The following is a 21,938-nucleotide window of genomic DNA, read 5'->3' as shown; positions in this document are numbered from 1 at the left end:
CGACGAGCGGCGACTACCGCAAATGACTTTATTTATACCGTCGCCCCTTATTAGGCACTCCCCTGAGTCGTGGCCGTGTAAGGTTGTCGGAAGGTAATTTCGCCGGTATCGGGGGCTTCTTTTGTCGGACTCGGCTTTTTGCACCGGCCCCCACGTCCACCGGTCTGAAATTACTACCGATCAGAGGCGTGCAAGTTTTTCGAGAGCGAGCGTTACGTGAACACGCCGCGCCCTGTGCAACACTCGGCATGTGTCGTTGTTGCTTGTTGTGTTACTTGGCTGGTTGCGTTTCGTTGGAAAAGTACCTCGTAATGGAGATCGGTTCTTCTGCACGTTCCTATGGGGTTGCAGCTGGATGGACGTTTGGTGGATTCTAAGGATGTCGTAGAGTGCGGAGGTTTGATACCGTGGTGAAGGTTGAGGAGCTGGTCGTAATTTTATCTACAAAGTTCGTGCACAGTTAGAAATGAGGAACAAACGGATTTAGGGAATCTTATGTGACACGTGTATGATATAGGTCAGAATGCTGTGTCGGAGATGTTATGAATTTTTGATCGTTTGTCAAACCTTGTAGTAGCACTTTGTTACTTGATAAGCTGTTAATTGGTAAGATTCTTCTGAATTGATGGAGAGACCTTTGACGTTAGTGCGAAACAGTGATAAATCTGCTGAGTCCTCTCGATTCCATCGTACCGAGTGCTGCTCCTAATTAATAATTCATTGTTAGTTTCTACGCTTTCAATGGATAATTTGTATTATTCACTTTTATTAAAATTACAAAGAAGTATACAGATTCTAAGTATACAAAAATTACAATAACATTAAGTAGAAGAGGTTCTTCTTGAGACGGTATGTACAACAGAATATATTTATATGCATTATTATATTATATTATATTATGTATATTATATATATAGATCAAATATCTATGCGTACACATGTGGTATGTATAAAAGAGTAGTTTCATTTTGGACGTAGAAAAAGGACGAGTTAGTTTCGTGCGATAATACAAGGTACGAGCTTGGTTCGTTCGTCTTCGTTTACGAAACGATCACCGACGTATGTATATTTTATTTCATTTGGTTAACACGCGCAGTTTTACGACACTGAAAGGAAATAAAAAAAAGAAGGAGTCAGACACATAGAAAGTATTATCGTTAATGATACACCTGTCCTCCGCTTAATACATCCGCTTACGCTATCTATTGAGCTAAAGAAAGTAAAAATCAAGTTAAATGCACGTGCGGCTGCGTTATGCAACACGTTCTGCTCGCTCTTCCTCGAGTCTGGTTTAGCGACGTTGCCGCGGCTTCGTCACAATCAACACATAATTAACGAACATTTCATTCGCATTTCACGCGTTCAAAATTCCATTGATTCTTTTTTATTCCATTTTGATTCGTCCGATACATCTCGAGCACATTTGGTAAGGAATGATTGACATTAACAGGTAGTACAATCAAGGAGATTGCAGATTGGCTGAATTTACAATTAAAATTTTCCTTTTTCATTTAAAGGATTAATTAAATTGCTGAAATGTTCATTGGTAAAATTGCGATTGTTATCGTCACAAGTTCCTGCGTACAAGCTACGTTCTATAGAATTTTTTTTTTAAAATACAGTTTGTACTCATAGTCAGTGAGGCTTCTAAATGATAAAATTTTCGAGGATATTGGAAAAGTATGAATCACAATGAATTTGCCACGCCCCGACGTACGAATTTGTAAACTGACGAAGCCGGGCAACATGACAGGACCCGCCAGAAAATAGACTAAACAAACAAACAATAACAACAATTAATAATAATGTCCGCCTCCGCGGCGATCGGCGCCGTTCGCACGACTTATGACACTGTATTGAGTCACGCGTCGATTCGCGTGCAGCGTTTACCGAGGACCGTAAAACGCTTATGGAAAATTCGATTATGACATCGAGAAGTATCGTTTTTATTCGTATTCACAATTCAAATAATCTCGTTACTCGTCGTAAGAAAAAATAAAATTATATTATATTTTTAAAAATCTTGCTATAAATCTATTTTAAAGAGCATCATATTCAAAAGTTTGCAAATGTCCAGTGACTTATGAACGAGATTACATATATTATTCATACAAATAAGTACATGTAAAAAAATATATATGAATATACCGTCAATTAGACTGCAGATGTTTATGCAGTTATGGGAAATTTAAAATATCCAAGGTAAAATAACGATAGATTGTATAAAAATCAGCGAACTACCGATAGTAAATAAATAGCATTATCGAAGATATCTCTCGAAGATAATCAAATATCCGAAACGACATGATCGAGTACTCGGCGACCAGTTAAAAAAAGAAAAAGTATAAGAAACGAGGATAAAAAAAATGAAAACGACAGTGGGAAAGGCGAGGGATAATTTCCCTCGCGACCCTTCCCATTCATTGGTTGTATTTTGGCACGGGAATGAGTAACCAGCGCGTCTCTTTGAATCTGACATTCGCGTTTGATCGAACTTGATATCTTTTTCTCAAATCCCGCCGACGGCAAAGAGAGCGCCTTCTGAAACGTTTCTACGTATCTAAAATCTTTGAACGAATACATAAATAAATAGCGGAAAGCGTTGCTTATAAATTTACCTTCTTCTTGGTCAAGTTTCTTTTTAATCACTTTGGTTTATCACCAAGATCGTTATTTTATTGTTAACAATATAAATATATTTATATGTGCTTTTTTGAGACGCTTCCCCTTCAATAAATATCGTATTAATTTAATAAAATAGATGATTAAAGCTTCCGAACGATAGGATTAAAGATATGTTTCTAATTTGTTTGCATCGATTAAACTAAAATAACTTGTTCGATTTTGACCTTTGTTTTAACGTACTTAAGCTTCGACGTTTTTCGACATAGTTGCGACGTTGAAGAAATTTGTTTCACGTTTTATCTGTTCGAGTCGCGAACTTGTGGAGGCTACCGTCCAGCGGTCACATCCACAACCTCCCGTCGACCGGATTTCCTTTATTACTTGTACGATCTTCGGTGTCTAGAGAGAGTCGAAGTTCGATTCTCGATCGCTGGTCTGAAAGAATCGTTCTTTATGATTAGGACCATTTCCTAAATTAAATATAGCAAAGATGGTACGTTTATACGATTACTTTTTGACTAATTGCATTATACTGCAACAACTATAGCAGAAACTGCAGAAAGTTTAAAACGAATATCTTTACGTCTTTCAATCAATACAAAAATGAAATAAAACATTTCTAATCAAAATAAAATTGTTGTCTCTGAACAAAACTTATCTGTAAAAATCTATATCAATTGGCCGCAAATTAATTACTATTTAGCAGATATTTTTTTTATGCTGGTAGATATGATAACTACACAAACATTGAACATAGGAAACAGTTAACAAAGGCAACGTAGAAATTCTAAGTGGAACTCGAATTTCACTCGTAACTCACCTTGTCCGGGCTATAAAGAGGCGGATGCTGCGCCGGAAGTCTCAGCGTGCTTCCCAGATCCCTCTCGGCCATTGTGTGCCCCTCGCTGGCACTGTCTCTAGTGTCTCTGGCGTCCTTAACGCTGTTTCTTCTGGCATCGGCGACTTTCGTAGGCGGCTGGATCGTCGTTTCACCGCAAGATCTGGCGAGAGTCGAGCCAGCCTCGCCTAAATCAAGCCTCAACAGCTTCGTCGGTGCTTGGATGGTCGTCTCGCCACAGGAACGCGCCAACGTCGAGCACAGATCGCCCTGGAGATCTCCGGTTCGCAGCACTTTCGTCGCTGTTTCAACCGTGGTCTCGCCACAGGAGCGAGCTAACGTCGAGTCGGCGTCCATTTGTCGAGTTACCGTTGCGGACACCTAACGTACAAAATAATCAGATTTTTATATAAGAATTATACTAATATATACATTTCAGGAATAACTATGAACGCTTGGCAGTACTTTACGGTGCCATGTTGTAATTAGTAGATTTTGAAACTTTGTCTGATTGACAATTTTATAAGTAGTTTCGGAATTGATTATATCGTAAGTAAGCTTTCACACTTTCTAAATTACAGTTACTTTATATTTATAGCGCTCCCCCCCCCCCGTTATATTGTACTGTTTTTTATTTCTCAATATCAGCTTCAAGATCGTAAGTTGTAAAGTATGAAATTTTCAACGAGTCATTGCATTCCGAGAAAAATACGTTTATATACGTTAAAAAATGAAAATTGTATATGAAAAAAAAATTATTCATTACAAAACCATATATAAAATGAAATATGTAACATATAAAATAAAAAACATTTGTTGAAGGAAAGAGATGAATCATTTTTTTCAGATATTACTTGATGTTAACTTCCTGAAGAAAGATTCACAGTTAAACAATAATTAATAACAGAACACACCTGAAAACCAGCGCTAACAAGAGCGCCACTCGGTGCAGCCGGCGTTCTGACGATCTGCACATCAGAATCCTTGCAATCTTTCGCGCTGGATACGCTCTGTTTCCTGTTTCCGGTGTTGTGCGTGCCGCTTTCGAGGTAATTGAGCAGCTTGTGCTCTTCTGTCGAGAACGTGCTCATACCGGATTTGTAATTCTGCGGAGACTGGGGCGCGGATCGATATTTGGCGCGCGGGATCATCACTGTCAACGAACGATCTCGTTGTTCGTCGTTCATTGCCACTGTAGCAATTCGATAATACAAAATTAAAATGCCTTAATATTATATAAAGATGGTCTTCGTTCATTTATTATCATTGACAAAATGTACTGTAATATAACAACAAAAGTTTCCACTGTTTTAATGTGTCTTTACCCAACGATTTTTTAACATAATACTCTACTTCTTTCTCTTTGAATATTCTTAAATAATTCAAAATTTTTTCTTTTTCTCTAATTCTTAGATATCATAACTCACAATTTCTTTTTTCTTGAAACGTCTCAAATAATTTCTAAATAAGTTCTCCGACAACTCTAAATTTCCTCTCCGTTAAAAATTCTTGTGTTCCTTGGAATAAATAAATTCCGAATATAATATTCCGAAAAAGAATATTCCGAATCTTCGATTAATTGGCGACCAATTTTTCATGAACTCAACATAATCTTTAAAACAAAAAGCCTACCTGATGCAGGTACCATGGTAGCTTTTCTTGGTGGATGCCTGGGTTTGGCACTGATCTTTCGAGCAGGCCTCTTTGTCGGTGGCAAGGGTGCGATCATCTGTGGGGGTGGTGGGAGAACGTGCGGCACGTGGTGTGGAATAGCCAAGTCTGTCACACTACCCTCGCTACTGGTGTCCCCGCCCGTTCCAGGAATCATAGCCCTTCTGTCGCCAGTTCTCCGTTTCCGACTCGGCTGACGGAAACATGCCATACCGACACAAACCGCCAGAAGGCCCAGTAATATTGCACCCGTTGTAACAAGAGCTATCAGGAGCACTGCAACCAGATTTACGATTAAGTGGGAAACTTCGTGAAATATATACAAATAATTTCCACGCTACCTTTTAAGTCGAGAAATAATTCCAATTAGATAACGTATAATTTCATAATGTAAAGATAAGATATAGATTACTATTTCATTATCATATTAACATTCATCTCTTCCTTATGTCAATTCGATATTTTACTATCGATGTTAACTGTTTTATTATTTCTTTAAAATAATTTTTATTTGTGAAGATCGTTTTTAATCTGCATTTTATTATTAATTGTGCTACGAAAAATCTTATGGTTTAATGTATGAACACTTTTTCTAGTTTTTCTATATTTTAGATTTGTGTAAGCAAATTTACCTTTCAGATTAACTTGACACCGCTGACCACTGTGCCAGGGGAAGCACTCGCAAACCTCTTGACCATTGGTGTTCGTAACGCAGTGTCCTTTGTTGTTACAACTAGGGCAACCTAACGGCGCTTGAGAGCAGAATCTTCCAGGATACGCGGGGTTTTCAGACAAATCTGCCCAACCCTCTTTACAAGAACACTGATAAGAACCTCGCAGATTGAAACAGGCTGCGTTTGGCGAGCAATCGTGATGTGGTCCTCCTTCTTCTGTCGCACATTCGTCGAAATCAATTGCCTCAATCTGAAATAAAATGTGTTTTCTTTATTTACGAAAAATTCAGGTCTCCTCCTCGATTGATAATTTTTTTGCTTAGAAAAACGAAACTTACGACGTCAAGATTTTTCAAGGCATAAACCTCAGTACCTCCTAAGCTATAATTGCTTCCAATAAGATACTTTCGAAGAACTTCTTTTAGTCTCGTTTCATTAGCGTTGTCGCTGAGTTGAACGTGGAACTCCACTTTCGTTGGGTCAGGTGAGAAACCAGCTATCTTCAATCCTCTGTAGACATCTCTGAGATCACTCTGCATCAGAGTTCTATCTAGGGCGTCTTTAGTAGGACCTAACAGTTTTCTGAAAGCTGTCGACGTCGAATCGTTCATGCTGGCTTCGTATATTACTGGTTCGTGTCCAATACGGTCCAAGCCAACTCGTAACGTGTAAGTGTAAGTGGCTAGAGAGAGCATAAAAATAAAGAAACAATTGCCAAATATTTTCTAGAAATGCTAGTAATATTTTCAAATCCTTTACCAGTGATTTTATCAATACATTTTTCAAATTCTCCAATATCAGCTATACGACTTAATTTAATTAATTTAACGTAATGAATTCAAATATAATAACTCACGCTTGCAAGGTCGATCAGGGAACATTCTAGCGAAGCCCGGACGGCAAACGCATCGCATTTCACCTCCAACTTCCGCGCATATTTCAGACCTAGACGCTCTGCATTCTGGTGTACACTGATTGACAATAGGTTGAAGCGATACCACGGGTGCTCCAAGAACTCCACCAGCCAGTACTCTATGAACTTCGTTTCCAGTTGGATCTTGTTCGTCTCTCGAAATATCGCCGTATTCAGCCTCAACCTGAGAAAAATTAATACTTTTGTAATATGACTTTATATCATTTTTCTAATGTAATCATTAAATACAAATTAAATGGATTACATAATTACATTACGAAATAATTAAAATGTATTTCTTACATTTACCTCTTCAGCACCAGGTGCCGGTGGCTTCTGATCGCTCATCACTACAAAGATGGAATCATTGTCGACCACGTTTTCGTAGGATGATGGTATTCTAGTCACCACCGATTGCAAGATCGTTGATGTGACCGTGGATATTACACTGGTTGGACGCAATAATGTTTCCGTTACTGTTTCCACAGTGGTCGATGTCAATGTGTGGGTGAGCAGTAATGTTCGAGTTGTAGGCGGTGAACCCAATACAGATGTTTCCGTCCTCGTTACTGTTGACGTCTGGAATCGTGTCACCTGTGTGATAAACGACTGTAACGCTAACTGAAGCACAGTAACTTCTCTTATAATTTTTCTTCTGTTTTTATTGTAGACAGATTTACTTTTTAAATATTATCAATGAGACAAAAGATATAGACAGATGAAATAGACAAGACTAATTTTTGAGAAATCCACTGATCTCTCGTGTGATATTGATTTTTATTAATTCAAAATTGATACTGTAACTATTAATAGCTGTCTATCTACCTTTTAAAACTTTTTCTAGAAATTCATATATTTATAAATCGAGAAAAAATTTGTAGTATAACGTTTGTCTTTCTCTAAAACTTCCTACCTCTTTTCCTGTTTCTAATATTTCAACACAGATACGACACGTATCTCCAAAATTAAATTACTATAGTATTACTGAAGTGCGCTATATAGATATAATAAATAAATTAAACAGTAAACTGAAAACAACCATGAACGATCATTTTCCCTGAGTATCTATAACGACTCGTGTTCTTTAACAAACATACAAAATAAATGTAAATTACCCTCTATCACAGTTCAAGGTATCAAAATTTGATCCAACTCACCTCTTTAGGCTTCATACGCGTGGTCGTCGTTGTCCTATTAGCAGCCTCGCGTGTCACGTTGCTAACATCCTTCGTCATCTTGATCACCGACTCGTTTCTCCTGTCAATATTTCCGGACAACGTACTCGTTACCTTCGTTATCGAACTGTCGACCCTGGTCACCACGCTAGGCAATTCCTTCGATGTGGTTTCGTTCTTTCGTTTGCGTTCTGTCGCCGACGAAACGACCACCTTTGAAGCTTCGTTTTTCGTCATTGTAGGTCGTGACTCTTTCTTCTGACTCGTGCTGACCACGTGGTGAGTCAAACTTTCCGTAGCTTCCACCTTTGTCGATGGTAGAACGTTATCGTGACTGGATTCCAAAAATACTGGATGCTCCGGACGTTTTACAGGGTTTCGAGGAATATCGAAATTATGAGATCGAGTTGGTTCCACGTCTCTGGTTGTCGAGGATCTGCTTGGTTGAATATGATCTACTTGCAATGGTCTTAGCTTCGTTGGGATTACCAGGTTCGTCGTTAGCATTGGTGTTGGTTGTACCGATATTCTACGAGATTTCATCGTAATCAGTGGTAAATTGGAGGATGCACAAACGTTCAAAAGCTTAGAACTAGTAAGTATCCTATAGAACTTAACAGAACTCAATATCGACTATCCAAAACCTCATGGGACCCAAAAGTTTGAAAGAAGGTTGTCTTAAAATTTTGCCATCGTAGAAAACTTATTAAAACAAAGAAAATTAAAATGTTTATGAACGAATTTAGAATAATAAATCCGATTTTGAATAATGTGGCAATATTTGAGCCGAAAACACGTAGAAAACTTAACTATGTTAAATTTGATCAATAATTAGATTTGAAAATAGTAGCGTACATACTTTTGTTAGATAAACTGTACACATATAAATTTTCAATGGAAATTAACAATAAAATGCAAAAATACCTAGATACAGGTTTCGTGTCAAATGGTCGCACGGTGTAAATGCTAACGTGCTCCGTCATCCTGGTTTCCACTGGCCTAAGAATCTCAGGCACGTCTACCACCACTGGAAGATCGACAGTGCCGTGTATGATCGGTATCTTCGATTCGATATCCTGAACCACTGGTATGTGGGATGTTGCGACGGCTGTCGCGATTTGAATCGATCCAGACACCGCCACCGCCGGCCTCACCGTGGCAATTTCAAGTGGTTTGGTAGTTTGAGTTACTGGTGGTGGAGGTACCATATCCTACAAAGTATAAAATTTACAACAAATTCTCAGAAATAACAAAAAAGAAAAAAAAGAAAAATAAGAAGAGAAAAAGCTATCAAATTCAAAATATTGTTTTTCGGATCATTTATTCATAACTCTAATCGTCACCATAGCCTTGAGATTTGGACGATTTTTGATCTGCAATTCCCAGTCGAAAAGAACCGAGTTAGAAAGACTTAAAAAATTTCAAAAACCCAACAATGAACTGTTTAAACTTTACCTGAGACAGCAATTCCACTATGAAAGGCCTAGCAAGAGAAGGTCTTGGACTAGGAGGCACCATGCTAACGCTAGGTAAAGGTGCAACAGAAGACTCCTTCAGTGGAATATATTTAGGCGGAGGTTTCAACCCAGATTCGTTGACATTTGCAAACGGGAATCTATCTTCCGTAGGACCACTGGTCGTCGTAATATCAACTGGTGGAGGTGATAATCCAACTACATCCCTCGAAGTTATAGGTGGTGGTTTCAAATCCTCTTCTTCATTCTTATTCGATTGATTCAACCCAATAACAGGTCTCAATGGGGGAGGCATCATGTCCCTAGAAGGCACGCTCATTCCTTCCATACTACTCAACATATCGCCAGTAGACGTCTCAATAGGTCTAACTCTAATTTTGCTCTCATGATTCATAGAATCATCCTCATTCGCGTCTGAAGCCGCGAAATTCGTCTGATAAGAACTATCTACCTTTTCCACGTTCTTCTTCTTATCGTTAGAACTGCTCGTGATTAACATACTTGGTGGTCGCTCAGTTTGCGTTTTGCTATCAACTTCTTCGCCTATAGCCTCTACAGGCATGGAGAACCTAATATTGGGCCTAGTTTCACCTTTGTTAGCTGTTGAGATAGTAATTGGTCCAGGTACTTGAGGCTTAGGCTTGGTGATAATATGAGGATATTCTGGATGAATTCTGGTTCCTGAATACTCCTGTTGATTCACCACAGGACGATTCTTCTCCAAACTTACTTTAACGCTCTCAGTGCTCGTCTGAGGATACTGATCTTCCATTTTCTGAGAAATAGAACTGTTTCTAAAATGATTCTTCATAATTTCACCCTTGTTAATTAGAATCTCTTGTCTATCAGGTCGTTGGTCTCTAATCTTCATTCCCCCGTCCCAATTAAGATCCATGAAACCTCCTAACTGGAAGTGACTCTGATTCAATTTACCTGCATAACTCAAACTGTTATTTACAAATGGTTCCAGGCTTCCTGGCTTGCCTTCGTTGGACTGTTTCACTTGATCCGGTCTAGCTTCTGAAGTTTGACTTACAATTTCTGGTCCAGGATATAGTACAGGCCTGGTTTCCACTTTGTTCATTATAGGTGGTCGAGGATATGGTCTCTTAGGTTTATTTGATTCAGGGACAAATTGAGGAATGATCGCTGGTGGTTTTAAATCTATGGTATCGTCGTGTTCACGACTTGGTAGAGTCGATGTCTGTTCGTTTTGATTTTGATTCTTGTGGCTAATTGGAGATATTTTGCTTCCATAATATGTCGATGGTACACCTTGTACTATGTCGTATTCAGGCTTGTTCTCTTTCCATTTGTAACCATAATTCGATTCTTCGTGGCCAGTGTACACGCCAAACGGTTTTCCTTGAACTACTGGTGTTTCATGAAGCTTAGTATTGTAATAATTAGGGCCGTATGGTACTTGAGATTGTGTGTTCATTTCATTTTTATGAGAAAATGGAGAACCTGGACTTATCCAATATGGTTTTTCTTTCTGATCTTGTTGGGAATCAATTTCTCCAGTTGGTTTTCCAATCACTGTATTACCAGAGGCTACATTTCCGTAGGGATTTTTTATATTGGATGTTACATTGTTATTTTGATTAACGAAAGACGTGCTTTTTTCGGTTTCATTGTATTTTTGCACCTCCTTGACTCGATTGTGATAATTTATGGGTTCTGAGGCACCAATTTCTGAATCTAACGTTTTCTCTGTTTGCGTACCGCTATGCCAGATTTCTGCTGCTTTATTATCTTGATTAGGTGGAGCCTGATCGAAGTTTTGAACTTGCGTATTTGTTGTAACTGGTCTGTTATCTTGCTTTATTTTAGGATTCGAAGGATTGTGATATTCTACTGCTCCAGTGGGCACGTGTTCTTCTGTCCTTTCAGTTTGAGGTCTCAGTTGTTCTATGTTTGGTGGTCTCTTCTCAGGGTAGAAGTGAGGCGGTCTATCTTGAAGATCAATCTGTTGGAAGAATGGAAGAATTGTAAAATTGAGTGTCTCTGTACAACCAGTTTAATGTTTACCCAAGATCGATGTTAATACAAATAACATATTTAAAAATAAGAGAAATAAAATTAAAAAATGCCAAAATATCGAAATAGCTATGTATGGAAGTATCAAAATATTGAAATGATCAAGACACTGAAATTTCGAAATATTAAAATATTGTTCTCTTCAAATATCTCAATATCCAAATATTAGATATCCAAATGAAGAAATATTCTCATATCCAAATACCCAAATGTCTAAATATCTAAGTAAAAATCACATAAAATTCATTTACGTGAGGACGAGATCCGAACGAAGGCTGTCTCTCAGTTGCCACGTCCTTCATCGCATCTCCAGGCGTCGGAGTGGTCATCCTCGGTGGTTCATGGTGAATTTGAGGATTACTGACTGGCCGGTGAGGAAGCACAAATGTATTCTGTGTCTTCGTCGGAGGCCTCTGAGGTCCGCTGTAAACTGGTTTCCTAATACCCGGCCTTTCCGGGTAAATCGGCCTATCCAAAGGACGACTAGTCGTCGATCTCAACGGTGGACGTGGTCTCAACCTGTTATTCATCAGAATTCGCGGTGGTTTCTTGTCCGCCTTCCAATTGGAATTCAAGACGATCTCGTTCCCCGAGTCTGGCTTAGGCAATAAGATATATCGATGGGAATTGTCAGATGAACTCGACATTTCTGTTCTTCTAGGTGGAGTTCCGGATTCTACAGGTTTTGGAATTTTTGGAAATTGTCCGCGTGACGGTATATGATTGTTGGAATGCACGTGAGGATGAATAGGAGGATAAGGAACGCTTTGTGGGCGAACGTTTATAGTTTCTGGTCTGTGATGGACCAGGATCTCAGTGTGTACGTGACCTTGGCCGCCGAGGACACCAGAATGGTCAGGATGTTTAATCAAATGTACGTCTGATGGCATCTTTTCTGGTCTGTTTAAAGGAGCTTCTAGTTTGTCTTGCGGTCTTTCATAATCGAAACGACCTGGCGATAAGGGGATGGTTGCTGGACGATTAGAAGGGTGTTTTTCTGGTAACCCCTTGAAACTGTGAGGTGGCGATGGTGGAACCATATAATCTGCTGGGTCCTTTCCGTTGGAATATTGAGGCAGGTCCTCTACCTGAATACAATTAATACGTCTGAATTAAATTTCGAACTAATTGAATAAAATTTGTATTTTGTTAAAGAATTGTTCAATTAAGCACTTCAATATGAATTTTAAAGCGGAAGAGCAGAAAAAGTAAACACTATGTTGTAAGTGGCTTACTCTTTGGATTCCAACAAATCCCAAACCAACTTCTGATTCAGGATATGGTGATGGATCGTCGAAGTATTGTCCACTGATGTGTGGCTCGCTGGTGTCACCGAATATCAGTGCTTGAGTACCACCTTGAGGAATCACCACGTTAGCCACCTGACTGGGTTGAATATTTACTAATAAAGGTTGTCCCGTTGATCTGTCGATGACGTGTGGTACTTGATGAACTATAGGTTCCGCTGGTGTCGGTTTGGATTCCGAAGATTGAATGACAACAGGAGCATCAGGGAGCAAAGGATCTTTCTGAGCCCACGGTAATCGTTTCTGATCTTCAGATGGAACGGTGGGCCAAGGTTTCTCTATTGGAGATATTCCTGAGTCGATTTTCTGGAATGTTTGTAATAATGCAAAATTTTAAAGCACTGATATCGTTCATAGCTATATTAAAGCACAATTTATAATTATATCATGGAAGTTAACTGAAAAGTTAAGTATCGAAGAATATTTTTTAAACTTCCTTTATATCAATATTCACAAAGCTCCAATATTTATTTACCTGAAACTTCGAACTTCTCTAACATTTTATATTATCAAAACCATATTTGATCTAAAATAATTCTTTTATTATTCTGAAAAGAGAAACCTTATAAAATGGCTCACGTATCACACTAAAAATTCCAAAATCGAGGGACTGAGAGATCCATATGTACCTGATCAAATTGTGGATGTAGTGGAGGGAGCTTTAAAGGATCCTTAGCACTCCACGGTCGCCTAGATTTCTCAGGACTCCACTCCGGCTCCTTAGGATTTGAATTTGGATTTGCATACTGTTCCACGTTAGGTCTATCAGGTGGCTTTAACAAAGGATCATTCTCCAGTACATCTTGCTTCGAAACTATTCTCTTTGGCGGAGACGCTTGAACTGGAAGTAGCTTCTGAGGTTGTTTCGATATCAATGTAGGATTCGCATCGACAGGCATGGAAACCGGAATTTTCAAATGTTCTTCATAAATCTGATGCGCAGGATATATCTGTATTTGTGGACCTTTGTGGGCTTGAAGAATCTGCTGAGACTGAGCATCGTCTCGATCGTTCTCCACGACTTCGAGAACAGGATGAACTGGAATGTTGGGGACTGGTAGCGGCGGCGGTTTCATTCCAATGTGTTCTTCGTCCTCTAAGAACGTTTGAGGTGGTCTGGGTGCCATTTTCCCTGGTTTTCCTATGATTACGTCGCTGTTCGCAGTGATTACTTCGCCCGGGGAAATTGGAATTCCATCTGCCAGGCTGGATGCAACTTTGTGACGGATTTCAGCGATGTAATTGTGGTTAAGGTTCGCTAGATGTGTACCTTGAAGAGGATGTTGTGATCATTAATGTGTTTATTAACCTATTAGCCCATTATCTGATAATTGTATAATCAAGTGGTTGATATTTTAAAAAAAATTAGATAAGAAAGTTGTTAATTCATTCTTTTTATTACTAAACATTTTTATATTATTAAACAATCGGAAAATATTTTTTTGTGAAAACTAACATCATTTTTATTGAACTACTACCATTTTACCGCATGCTCTATTTAATATCTATCCTTAGAAATATTACCATACACGTTTTCTTTGAATAATCTGAACTGTTATGAAAGCAGAAGTTTTGTGCTATAAAAATTGTAAGAATTTTAATAGACTCACACTTGTTTGCAAATTTCACATTATTAACAAAGTCTAACCATAGTAAAAATTTTTACAAAAGTAATTACCTATATTTTGACTCTCAGCTGCTTCGATGTCTCCATCAGCGAACTCAGCGACTGGTATATAAATGGGCGATCTTTGCGTGGTCACTTCCTGTGTTTCCGCCTGTGGCATCGAATCATTTCTTCGCGTAGCTGTCGTCTTTCCTTGTAGTAAACCAGCCATCGCCGTAATCACTGGCCCTAGAGCCGACAAACTATTGATTCCCAAAGACCCTAGGCTTAGAAGATTGCTCATTTGAAGATCGCTCGTGTTCTGACTCGCAGGCTTTTTGTTCTGTCCAGACTCTGCAGAAACTGTTACGTTGTTCTCCTATAAATAGAACAATAGAGTTATTTTATTATCTCTGATAACATAATAAATTTAATAATGTAAAAATAATATAAAATTTAAAAAACTTTTTTAATTTCGAAAATTCGTATTTCAAATATTCATCACAAATTATTCATCTATTAATTACTTGATTAATCTGTTCAACTGGCTTCAAACTTGGCTCATTAGCAGCTGGAGAAGATTCAGTAGATACGAAGCTGGCGGAAATCGATTCATTGTTCTGGATCTCCACCGAGGAGGTCGCTTCCTGGAAGCCAGTGCTCGAAGTAGGATCGATCTGGTCCTCTTCGTCGAAGAATATGATCGTTGATCCAGTGACCACGTTTTTCACCGGATCTGAATGATGAGCAGTTGTTAACAAAGCGTTCATATAGCCAGCGTCTAGCAAACTTGGTGCTATCGATTCTGTCACTACGTTCTCCACGATGTGCGATCTCGAAGACACTGTTGTTGAAGTTTCTCCATCTGGTCCAGCCTGAAATTGAACAAAGATTTTCAAAGTCAATTCCTAGACCACAATAGTACATATGACTATTTGCATTAATCGTTTCGCATCTAAACATCAATTAACGTTTATTAACATTACCAATACGATGGCGAATTAAAAATCCTTTAACTCAATAATTTTCTATATTCATATTTCTAATATTTTCTATCATTTCATCTGATCCATAAATAAGTAGGTTTTAAGGATTGAAAACCGAATAAATATCAAGCATACCGTATGTGTATTCTATATAGATATAAAAATTCATAAATTATATCTCAGTCGTTGAAACAAAAATTATTATCTTCTATAATTTAACTAATTCTATCAGGAATTTACGATTTTTCCTAATAGATTCACTAATGAATTTACCTGAAGCAAAGTTGTGAAGTACGTAAACGTGGTCAGATACGTCTTTGTCGCAAAAATTTGAATAGGTTCTGGAGTAGGATTCACCGTGGCTGTCTTCGTGGTCTTCTTGGCAGGTGCTTTCTCCAACACAACGTCAGTTGATGTCGCTACGTTCGTACGGACCACGGTGCTACCTTTCTCCAGGAAGGTATTATAATAAGTGTAGGTAATGTAGTATGTTTTCATGAGGTCTGTCATGTTTTCCTCTGTACTGTCTAGCGCCGTTAACGTGGTCGTGACGCTGGTTGGACGAGGAGGCGGTGCAGACTCTGTTACTATGAGCTGAAAGGAATATTAACATTCATTATTCACTGTTGCTAAAATACAGTTATTCCGCAATTACCTTACGAAAATCATAAAACGAAACGTCATAAGGATTTTTATTAAGGAAAAGACAAAATGTCATATTATTTATTATTAATTCAAATGAATACAAAAATTTCCCCTTCCCCTACAATCATTAATAATACCTACGTAAGAATATCTTACTCATCAAAAGAACCTAATGCTACAGTGATCACTAATCTGTTAAATAAATTATATTTCCATCTGTTCTAATTGCTCGATATTTCATTCGCATTTCAAAGCATTCTTATTGAAATACACAAAAATTAAAACGTGGCAATTACAAGTAGATCGTTAAATGGACGAGCCATATGTGTCAGTAGTATTAAATATATTAAAAATCCTACATACTCGTCGAACGAGTTCTTTGTAAAATCTTTGTAAAGCCATCTATCATTTTCCACGAACCTGAGTAATTGTATCGCTGGTGGTTTCTATTCTGGTACGTCCATCCTCCATGAAAGTCTTTTCCAGCATCCTGGTGCTGAGATACGTGTTCGTTTCCGGTCGAGGAGCTTCTGATGGTTCAAGGATCATGTCTAAATAATGTTGCGGCGCAGTGACCGTGTTTGTGATTACTTTCGTGCTGCTTTCCAACGCGTCATTTATATTAGAATGATCGGTGTTTAATGTTAAGTAGGTATAGGTGGTTTTGAAGACTTCTGTGCGTAATGTTGGGGATGCTTCTAATGTTACCGCGGCAGTTTCAGATCCCGGCTTCCTGTGACGTTCTTCGGTCGCTGTGTTCGCTATCACCTGCAGGAATTTATTAGTGATACGAGTGATTATTCTGTTTTATCGATTGTTTCAATGTGTATAAGCTGGCATGGAAATGAAATGTAAATGTAGAAGAATTTGTAGCTGATTTTGGTATTGAAAGGATAGATTTGTATTAACATAACATTACGTTATTAAAGTTTTTAAAAAAATATCGAAGTTACATGAAATTTATTAGATGTTTCAGAAATTTTCCTGTCATTTCCAAACGTTAGTTAAAATATTAATATATGATGTCAAGTATGGTATTCCTTGATTCGTATATAATCAGAGTATTTGACGACTGGAATATTTTTTGTAGCAGTGGTAAAGTTACTCCTGACATTGAAAAGAATCAAGGAAGGTTAGCTGTAAACTGTGCGCTAGAGAAGAATAAAAAAGACGAATAGAATTAAAAAGAAATTGAAAAAATTCATTCATTTAAGAAAGATCAACGTCTGAAGACAAGAAAGATACACAGATAAAAAGAATTAAAATTAAAAAACGTCTCATATTCGAAGAATAAGTAACCAGGATTCAAAGCCAAAAAAGGCGCGGGAATGTAATGAAATAAAAAAGTGAAGAATGTCCAACAATATTTCTACCTGCTGCTCCGTTGAAACGATAGTTGTCCCGTCTTTCGTAATGGTAGTAAGGTACGTGAAGGTGGTGGTACATGTCTTAGTGACAAATTCATTCGGTTTATCTTGTGGAAGCATCATGACGACAGCATCGGACAATGTCAACGTAGGCTGTGGCACCGAGTTCTCCCATCGTAACGCTGGCGTTGGTCCAGCAACGATCACTTCGACTCCGTTTGACATGACACGCGTGGCTAGGTTTAACCTTCGACCTTCTTCATCTTTTCCTTCGTGCTCTCCTGTCGTTACAATTCCACGATCAAAAGATTACGATGTGATAAATGAATATCAAAACTTCCACTTTGGCAATGTAAAATTATTATTTAGCTACTTATACAATAGAAATAAATACATCTGAAATAAACGTGAAATAACTTAGAAGATTTACAAGAGAGTATATGTACGCCTGAATAATTATGCTCTTCACGGCAGATCTGTTGACTGGCAACGGTTATTCAGGCGTTAGAACATAGACGGTCACTGTACACGATTAAAACTTGTTTTAGAAGAAACAAAAAATATACAGAATAGACTACAGGAATAAAACAAACGATAAGGAATTGTAGTATGTACAAGATCAGACTTCATTTACAAATATGTACAGTTCACTCAAGAGTTCTATTGTACAGAAAACAATTTAGATTGCCATAAGCCAATCCAAGTGAGACTCGGAAGAGCGTCTGTACAGTCTCGAACGTGCTAGGCGCGCGAGAAAAGATATCATATTAGTCTAAAGAAGAATATTACTTTTTACATCGATCGGCCAGTGTCCTGAACAAATTGTTCTTCAAATATTATCAGTTCTATGATTTCAGAATTTACTTAACTCGATTATCTCGTTGTTACATCGTATACCTTTGTTATTTCTGTACATATACATTTTTTGTAATTGACACATTGCCAATATTTTACAAAATACCTTTCATTTACATTATATTATAAAATAACTTTTTCTACTTCTATATAATTTCAAAAATCAATGATTTATAGTGACTTTCGAAAAATCACAGTGACGATTTTCACTTCAAATTTTTACATACATTCAAAAATCTTTCAATTCTCATTAATTGGCAATGCGTTAAATACAGATTTTAGAAAAATCATATTCATGATCTTCATTTTCGATTTCTACGCACCACTATTCTTCATTACATCGGTAACAATTCCAAAAAAAGTGGGAAGAGAAAATAGGAAAAGATAGAAAAGAAATCTTTGAAAGATCGCAAAAAAAGTTCTAAAAGTACTATGAATCAGTTCAGGACACTGGAAGATCGTGGATAGAGAAGGCTTATCGCAGAGCTAGTTGTAGCTACTCACCAGCAGCGGGCACCGGGCTATACACAGACGAAACGGCGTGCGCTGACGACTCCACGGTAGGAGTGACAGTCACCGTGACGGGCACCGTCAATGTAAGCGTCGTCACTCTCGGTCGGACCGTCGTCGAGGACGTCACTTTCGTCTCCAGTCCATTCAGTTGCGTCACTACGTACGTATACGTTCTCAGTCTCGTCGATGTCACCACTGTCTCTGTATAATAAATGCTCGTGCTCGGTTCTAAATCTGGTGTTTCGGACCTGGTCTCGTGCTCCACGTGAACCGGTTTCGATGGCAGTATCTCAGGGAAATCTGGCCTCGACAGGGACAAATAAAGATCGTCGGCTAATCCTGCCTCGATTTCCTCGGGGGTCGGTGACGAGATCGACGTCGTTACCGAATCAATGCTGGACGTCGTCTCGAGAACCATCGAGGTCCTCTTCGAGTCTGACAACGGAGTATATTCGACTCCTAGGGGAATCACGCTTGGGATCTCGGAGTTGTCCAAGTAGCTAAGGGTACTGGAGTCGTACGACGTCGATTGGGACGTTTCTAAAGGCAGGACGCTGGCGAAATCGGGGTACTCGTCGAAGAAAATTGTCGTAGCAGACGAGATGATTTCGGTAATCGATGGTATGGGCTGCACTGTCAGGTACTCTTCATTTTCCTCGAGTTTTGGTGTGGTTTCTGGAACCTGTTTCAGGGTAGTGATATCTATCATGTCTGGGAAGGATCTTTCAGTTTCTGGCCTTGAACTTGGATCGAGTGTTATACTAGGGTGGCTATCGGGAATTTGTGTGTCTTTCTTGGGAACATCTTCAATTTTGGGAACGTCTTCAGTTTTGGGAACGTCTTCGACTTTGGGAGAGTCTTCGTATTTGGTTTGAATCACCGTGACTTGGGGTTCGATCTCTTTTTTGACAGGATCCTCAGAGTCTTTTGATATAGATTCCTTGGGATCAATTTCGATTATGGTGGTATTTGATTTTGTATCTTTCTCGAGGGAATCTTCACTGTCTTTCAGTGAAATGTCTTCAGGTTCAGGTGAAATAGTTGCAACGTGAGCTTCAATATCTTTTTCGAGTGATTCTTCGTTTGAAGAATTTTCAGATTCCGATTTAAATTCAGTAGGCAGCGAAGGGTGTTCATCTTCCTTATTATGTTCTTCTTCCTTATTAATTATTGTAATCTCTTTATCAGAAACTGTAGTTGTCTGTACTTCTTCAGGAACACTAATCACTGTCGTTTCTTCCATAAATGTCGTAGTCTCTATCATTTCTGTCGTTGTACGGTCTTCTTCCCCATCCTCTTTCTCATCTTCGTTAATCTCAGGATAAACAGTCGTTCCAACTTCTTCTGATTTTTCTTCCAAACTCAACTGCGTCGTAGTAACTTCTTCTCCCTCTTCTATTGACTTTTCAGTTGTCAAAGACTCAGATTTCTCTTCTTCTTTCAAATTAGTTGACTCTGTACTCTCGTGATCAGCGACACTATGTGAAACTTCTTCGGGTTTTTCTAACGTTGGTTCCTCTTTTTCTGACAAATCAGCAGCTGCAGACATGCTTGAAGTATCCTCTTTATTCAAACCATCCTCAATTTTCGTAGATTTAGTCGTCGTTAGAATATCTTCATTCTCAGAATCATTCTTCCCACTTTCAGTCGTGGTATCGGTATATTCATCTTCGTATTCTTCATACTCATCGTCAGACGCAGGGAGGAAGAAATTATCAGTGATAATAACAGGTGAACTCACACTACTCTCTTCTATAACCTTCGGTTCAGTTTCCTCGGTCATAGTTCCAATCTCATCTGGCTTCTTATTAATTATATTAGGAGGTTCCTTTAGCTCAGGCGTGTCTGTCGAACTAACATCCTCCTTACTTTCGATCTCAACCTCATCTGGTTTCTTATCGATTATATTAGGAGGTTCCTTTAACTCAGGGATATCTGTCGAACTAACATCCTCCTTACTTTCAATCTCAACCTCATCCGGTTTGCTATCGATAACATCGGGCGGTTCCTTTAACTCAGGCGTGGCAGTCGAACTAACACCTTCTTCGTTCACCTCTTCTTCACCTTCATCCTCCTCGGAGAACTCTTCATCGTATTCAGAAGATGGGGCAGTGAAGAATCCAGTCGTGATAATAGCGAAACTAGGCGTAGGTTGCAGCGGTCTAACAGCGACCAATTTTTTTCTAGTGATTCTTACTCTTCTCTCGCTGCTCGCAGGCGAAACGGTAGTCGACGCAATCTTTCTACGTCTAGTAATAGTCACTTTATGTCTTCCAATCTCTGGTTTGACACTATCAGATTCCAAATCATTGTGAATGGTATTAGCTAATCCCAGTGACCTCACTCTAGTCACTACGATCCTCCGCGGCGTATGACTCGCCACAGTCAATTGATTCTGAGTAGGATTCTCAATCTTGGACGAAATAGGACGCAATCTTCTGACTACCGTTAGCTTATGCTGCCTTCCACTCTTTCTGACCACAGGGACGCGAATTCTGACGCGTTTTCTGGGCGTTTCCTCGAGGTAATCGTCGTTAATCTCTGGAGCGAGATTCCTAGCGTTCTCTCGGGGCGATTTGCTAGCGAAGTCGCTGGTTAGTCGGTAGAAGTCGTCGTGGTAGTAGTCATCTGAAAAGGCGACGTGTCTCTCGCTTGCGTGCACGCACTTGTGATCCTTCGCCATGGAGTACATTCAGGGCATGTGTGTGTGAGTTACAGCAAATGTAGGGCAGCCGTGAGCAACAGGCGGGGGTTTCGTCTCGAGTGTTAGGCGAGTCATCCGAGGTGGGGTTAAACAACAAGACAGATCATCGTGTATCAGACACATCCCACCCTTGTTCGTTTTCGTGCACTTAGTAGAGCCGGGTGTTATCGATCTATCACGCGATCCACGGGCAAAATCGCGTCGATCCGACAAATACCAGAGACAAAGAGAGTACCATGCGTCGCGTGTAGACTTTATCGCGTGTGGGCGCGCGTGCGGCGGCGGATTCGAGGCTGTATTAGTAGACTGGACCAGTGGAGGACCATATCAAAGGATAGAATCGGAGGGAAGATAAAAAGAAGAAAGATTGGGGAAGAGCGAACAGGGTGTGAGATGGGCATGAAGAGAATGATGGATCATTGTTGATCAACCGAAGCTGCGAGCTTTATTTTTCTTCTTTCACGAAGGACTTCCTTTCTTCCGTGAACAATCCTCCGGAAGAATTCGATCTATGGTACATCATATTTATATCGTGATTGTTGTG

At 39.1% G+C, this 21,938-nt stretch overlaps 1 protein-coding gene across 3 annotated transcripts; it reads right to left on the bottom strand.

Moving 5' to 3' along the window:
• Nucleotides 1–1,674: 1,674 nt before the first annotated feature.
• Nucleotides 1,675–21,890, bottom strand: LOC138181581 (mucin-17). Of its 3 annotated transcripts, none has more exons than XM_069116517.1 (20): nucleotides 18,682–21,890; nucleotides 17,329–17,603; nucleotides 16,376–16,723; nucleotides 15,584–15,904; nucleotides 14,852–15,199; nucleotides 14,397–14,703; nucleotides 13,348–13,988; nucleotides 12,647–13,024; nucleotides 11,663–12,499; nucleotides 9,352–11,340; nucleotides 8,821–9,107; nucleotides 7,879–8,425; nucleotides 7,025–7,300; nucleotides 6,665–6,905; nucleotides 6,147–6,490; nucleotides 5,767–6,058; nucleotides 5,096–5,410; nucleotides 4,378–4,655; nucleotides 3,446–3,844; nucleotides 1,675–3,060 (listed from the first exon to the last, which is right to left on the bottom strand). In XM_069116517.1, exons 1-20 carry the CDS (start codon nucleotides 21,380–21,382, stop codon nucleotides 3,025–3,027), a joined length of 11,160 nt encoding a protein of 3,719 aa, XP_068972618.1. In that variant the 5' UTR covers nucleotides 21,383–21,890; the 3' UTR covers nucleotides 1,675–3,024. The 3 variants fall into 3 exon arrangements, with proteins under 3 accessions (XP_068972618.1, XP_068972616.1, XP_068972617.1); XM_069116515.1 differs by having other exon boundaries at nucleotides 7,025–7,315; nucleotides 18,682–21,759; XM_069116516.1 differs by having other exon boundaries at nucleotides 7,031–7,315; nucleotides 18,682–21,757.
• Nucleotides 21,891–21,938: the final 48 nt, after the last annotated feature.

Source organism: Bombus flavifrons, chromosome 7, assembly GCF_040668555.2.
Source record: "Bombus flavifrons isolate JBK064 chromosome 7, iyBomFlav1_principal, whole genome shotgun sequence".
In the NCBI taxonomy this organism is placed as follows: domain Eukaryota; kingdom Metazoa; phylum Arthropoda; class Insecta; order Hymenoptera; family Apidae; genus Bombus; species Bombus flavifrons.
This window is presented reverse-complemented; position numbering and strand designations above follow the sequence as displayed.

Bases quoted from the DNA above. Each gene is read 5' to 3' on its own strand.
- LOC138181581 (XM_069116515.1), bottom strand. From the start codon at position 21,382: ATGTACTCCATGGCGAAGGATCACAAGTGCGTGCACGCAAGCGAGAGA. The intron at 6,059-6,146 runs GTAAGTTTCGTT...ATTTTATTTCAG, and splicing joins CCTTGAAAAATCTTGACGTC to ATTGAGGCAATTGATTTCGA. The intron at 3,061-3,445 runs GTGAGTTACGAG...CGATTCTTTCAG, and splicing joins CTCTTTATAGCCCGGACAAG to ACCAGCGATCGAGAATCGAA.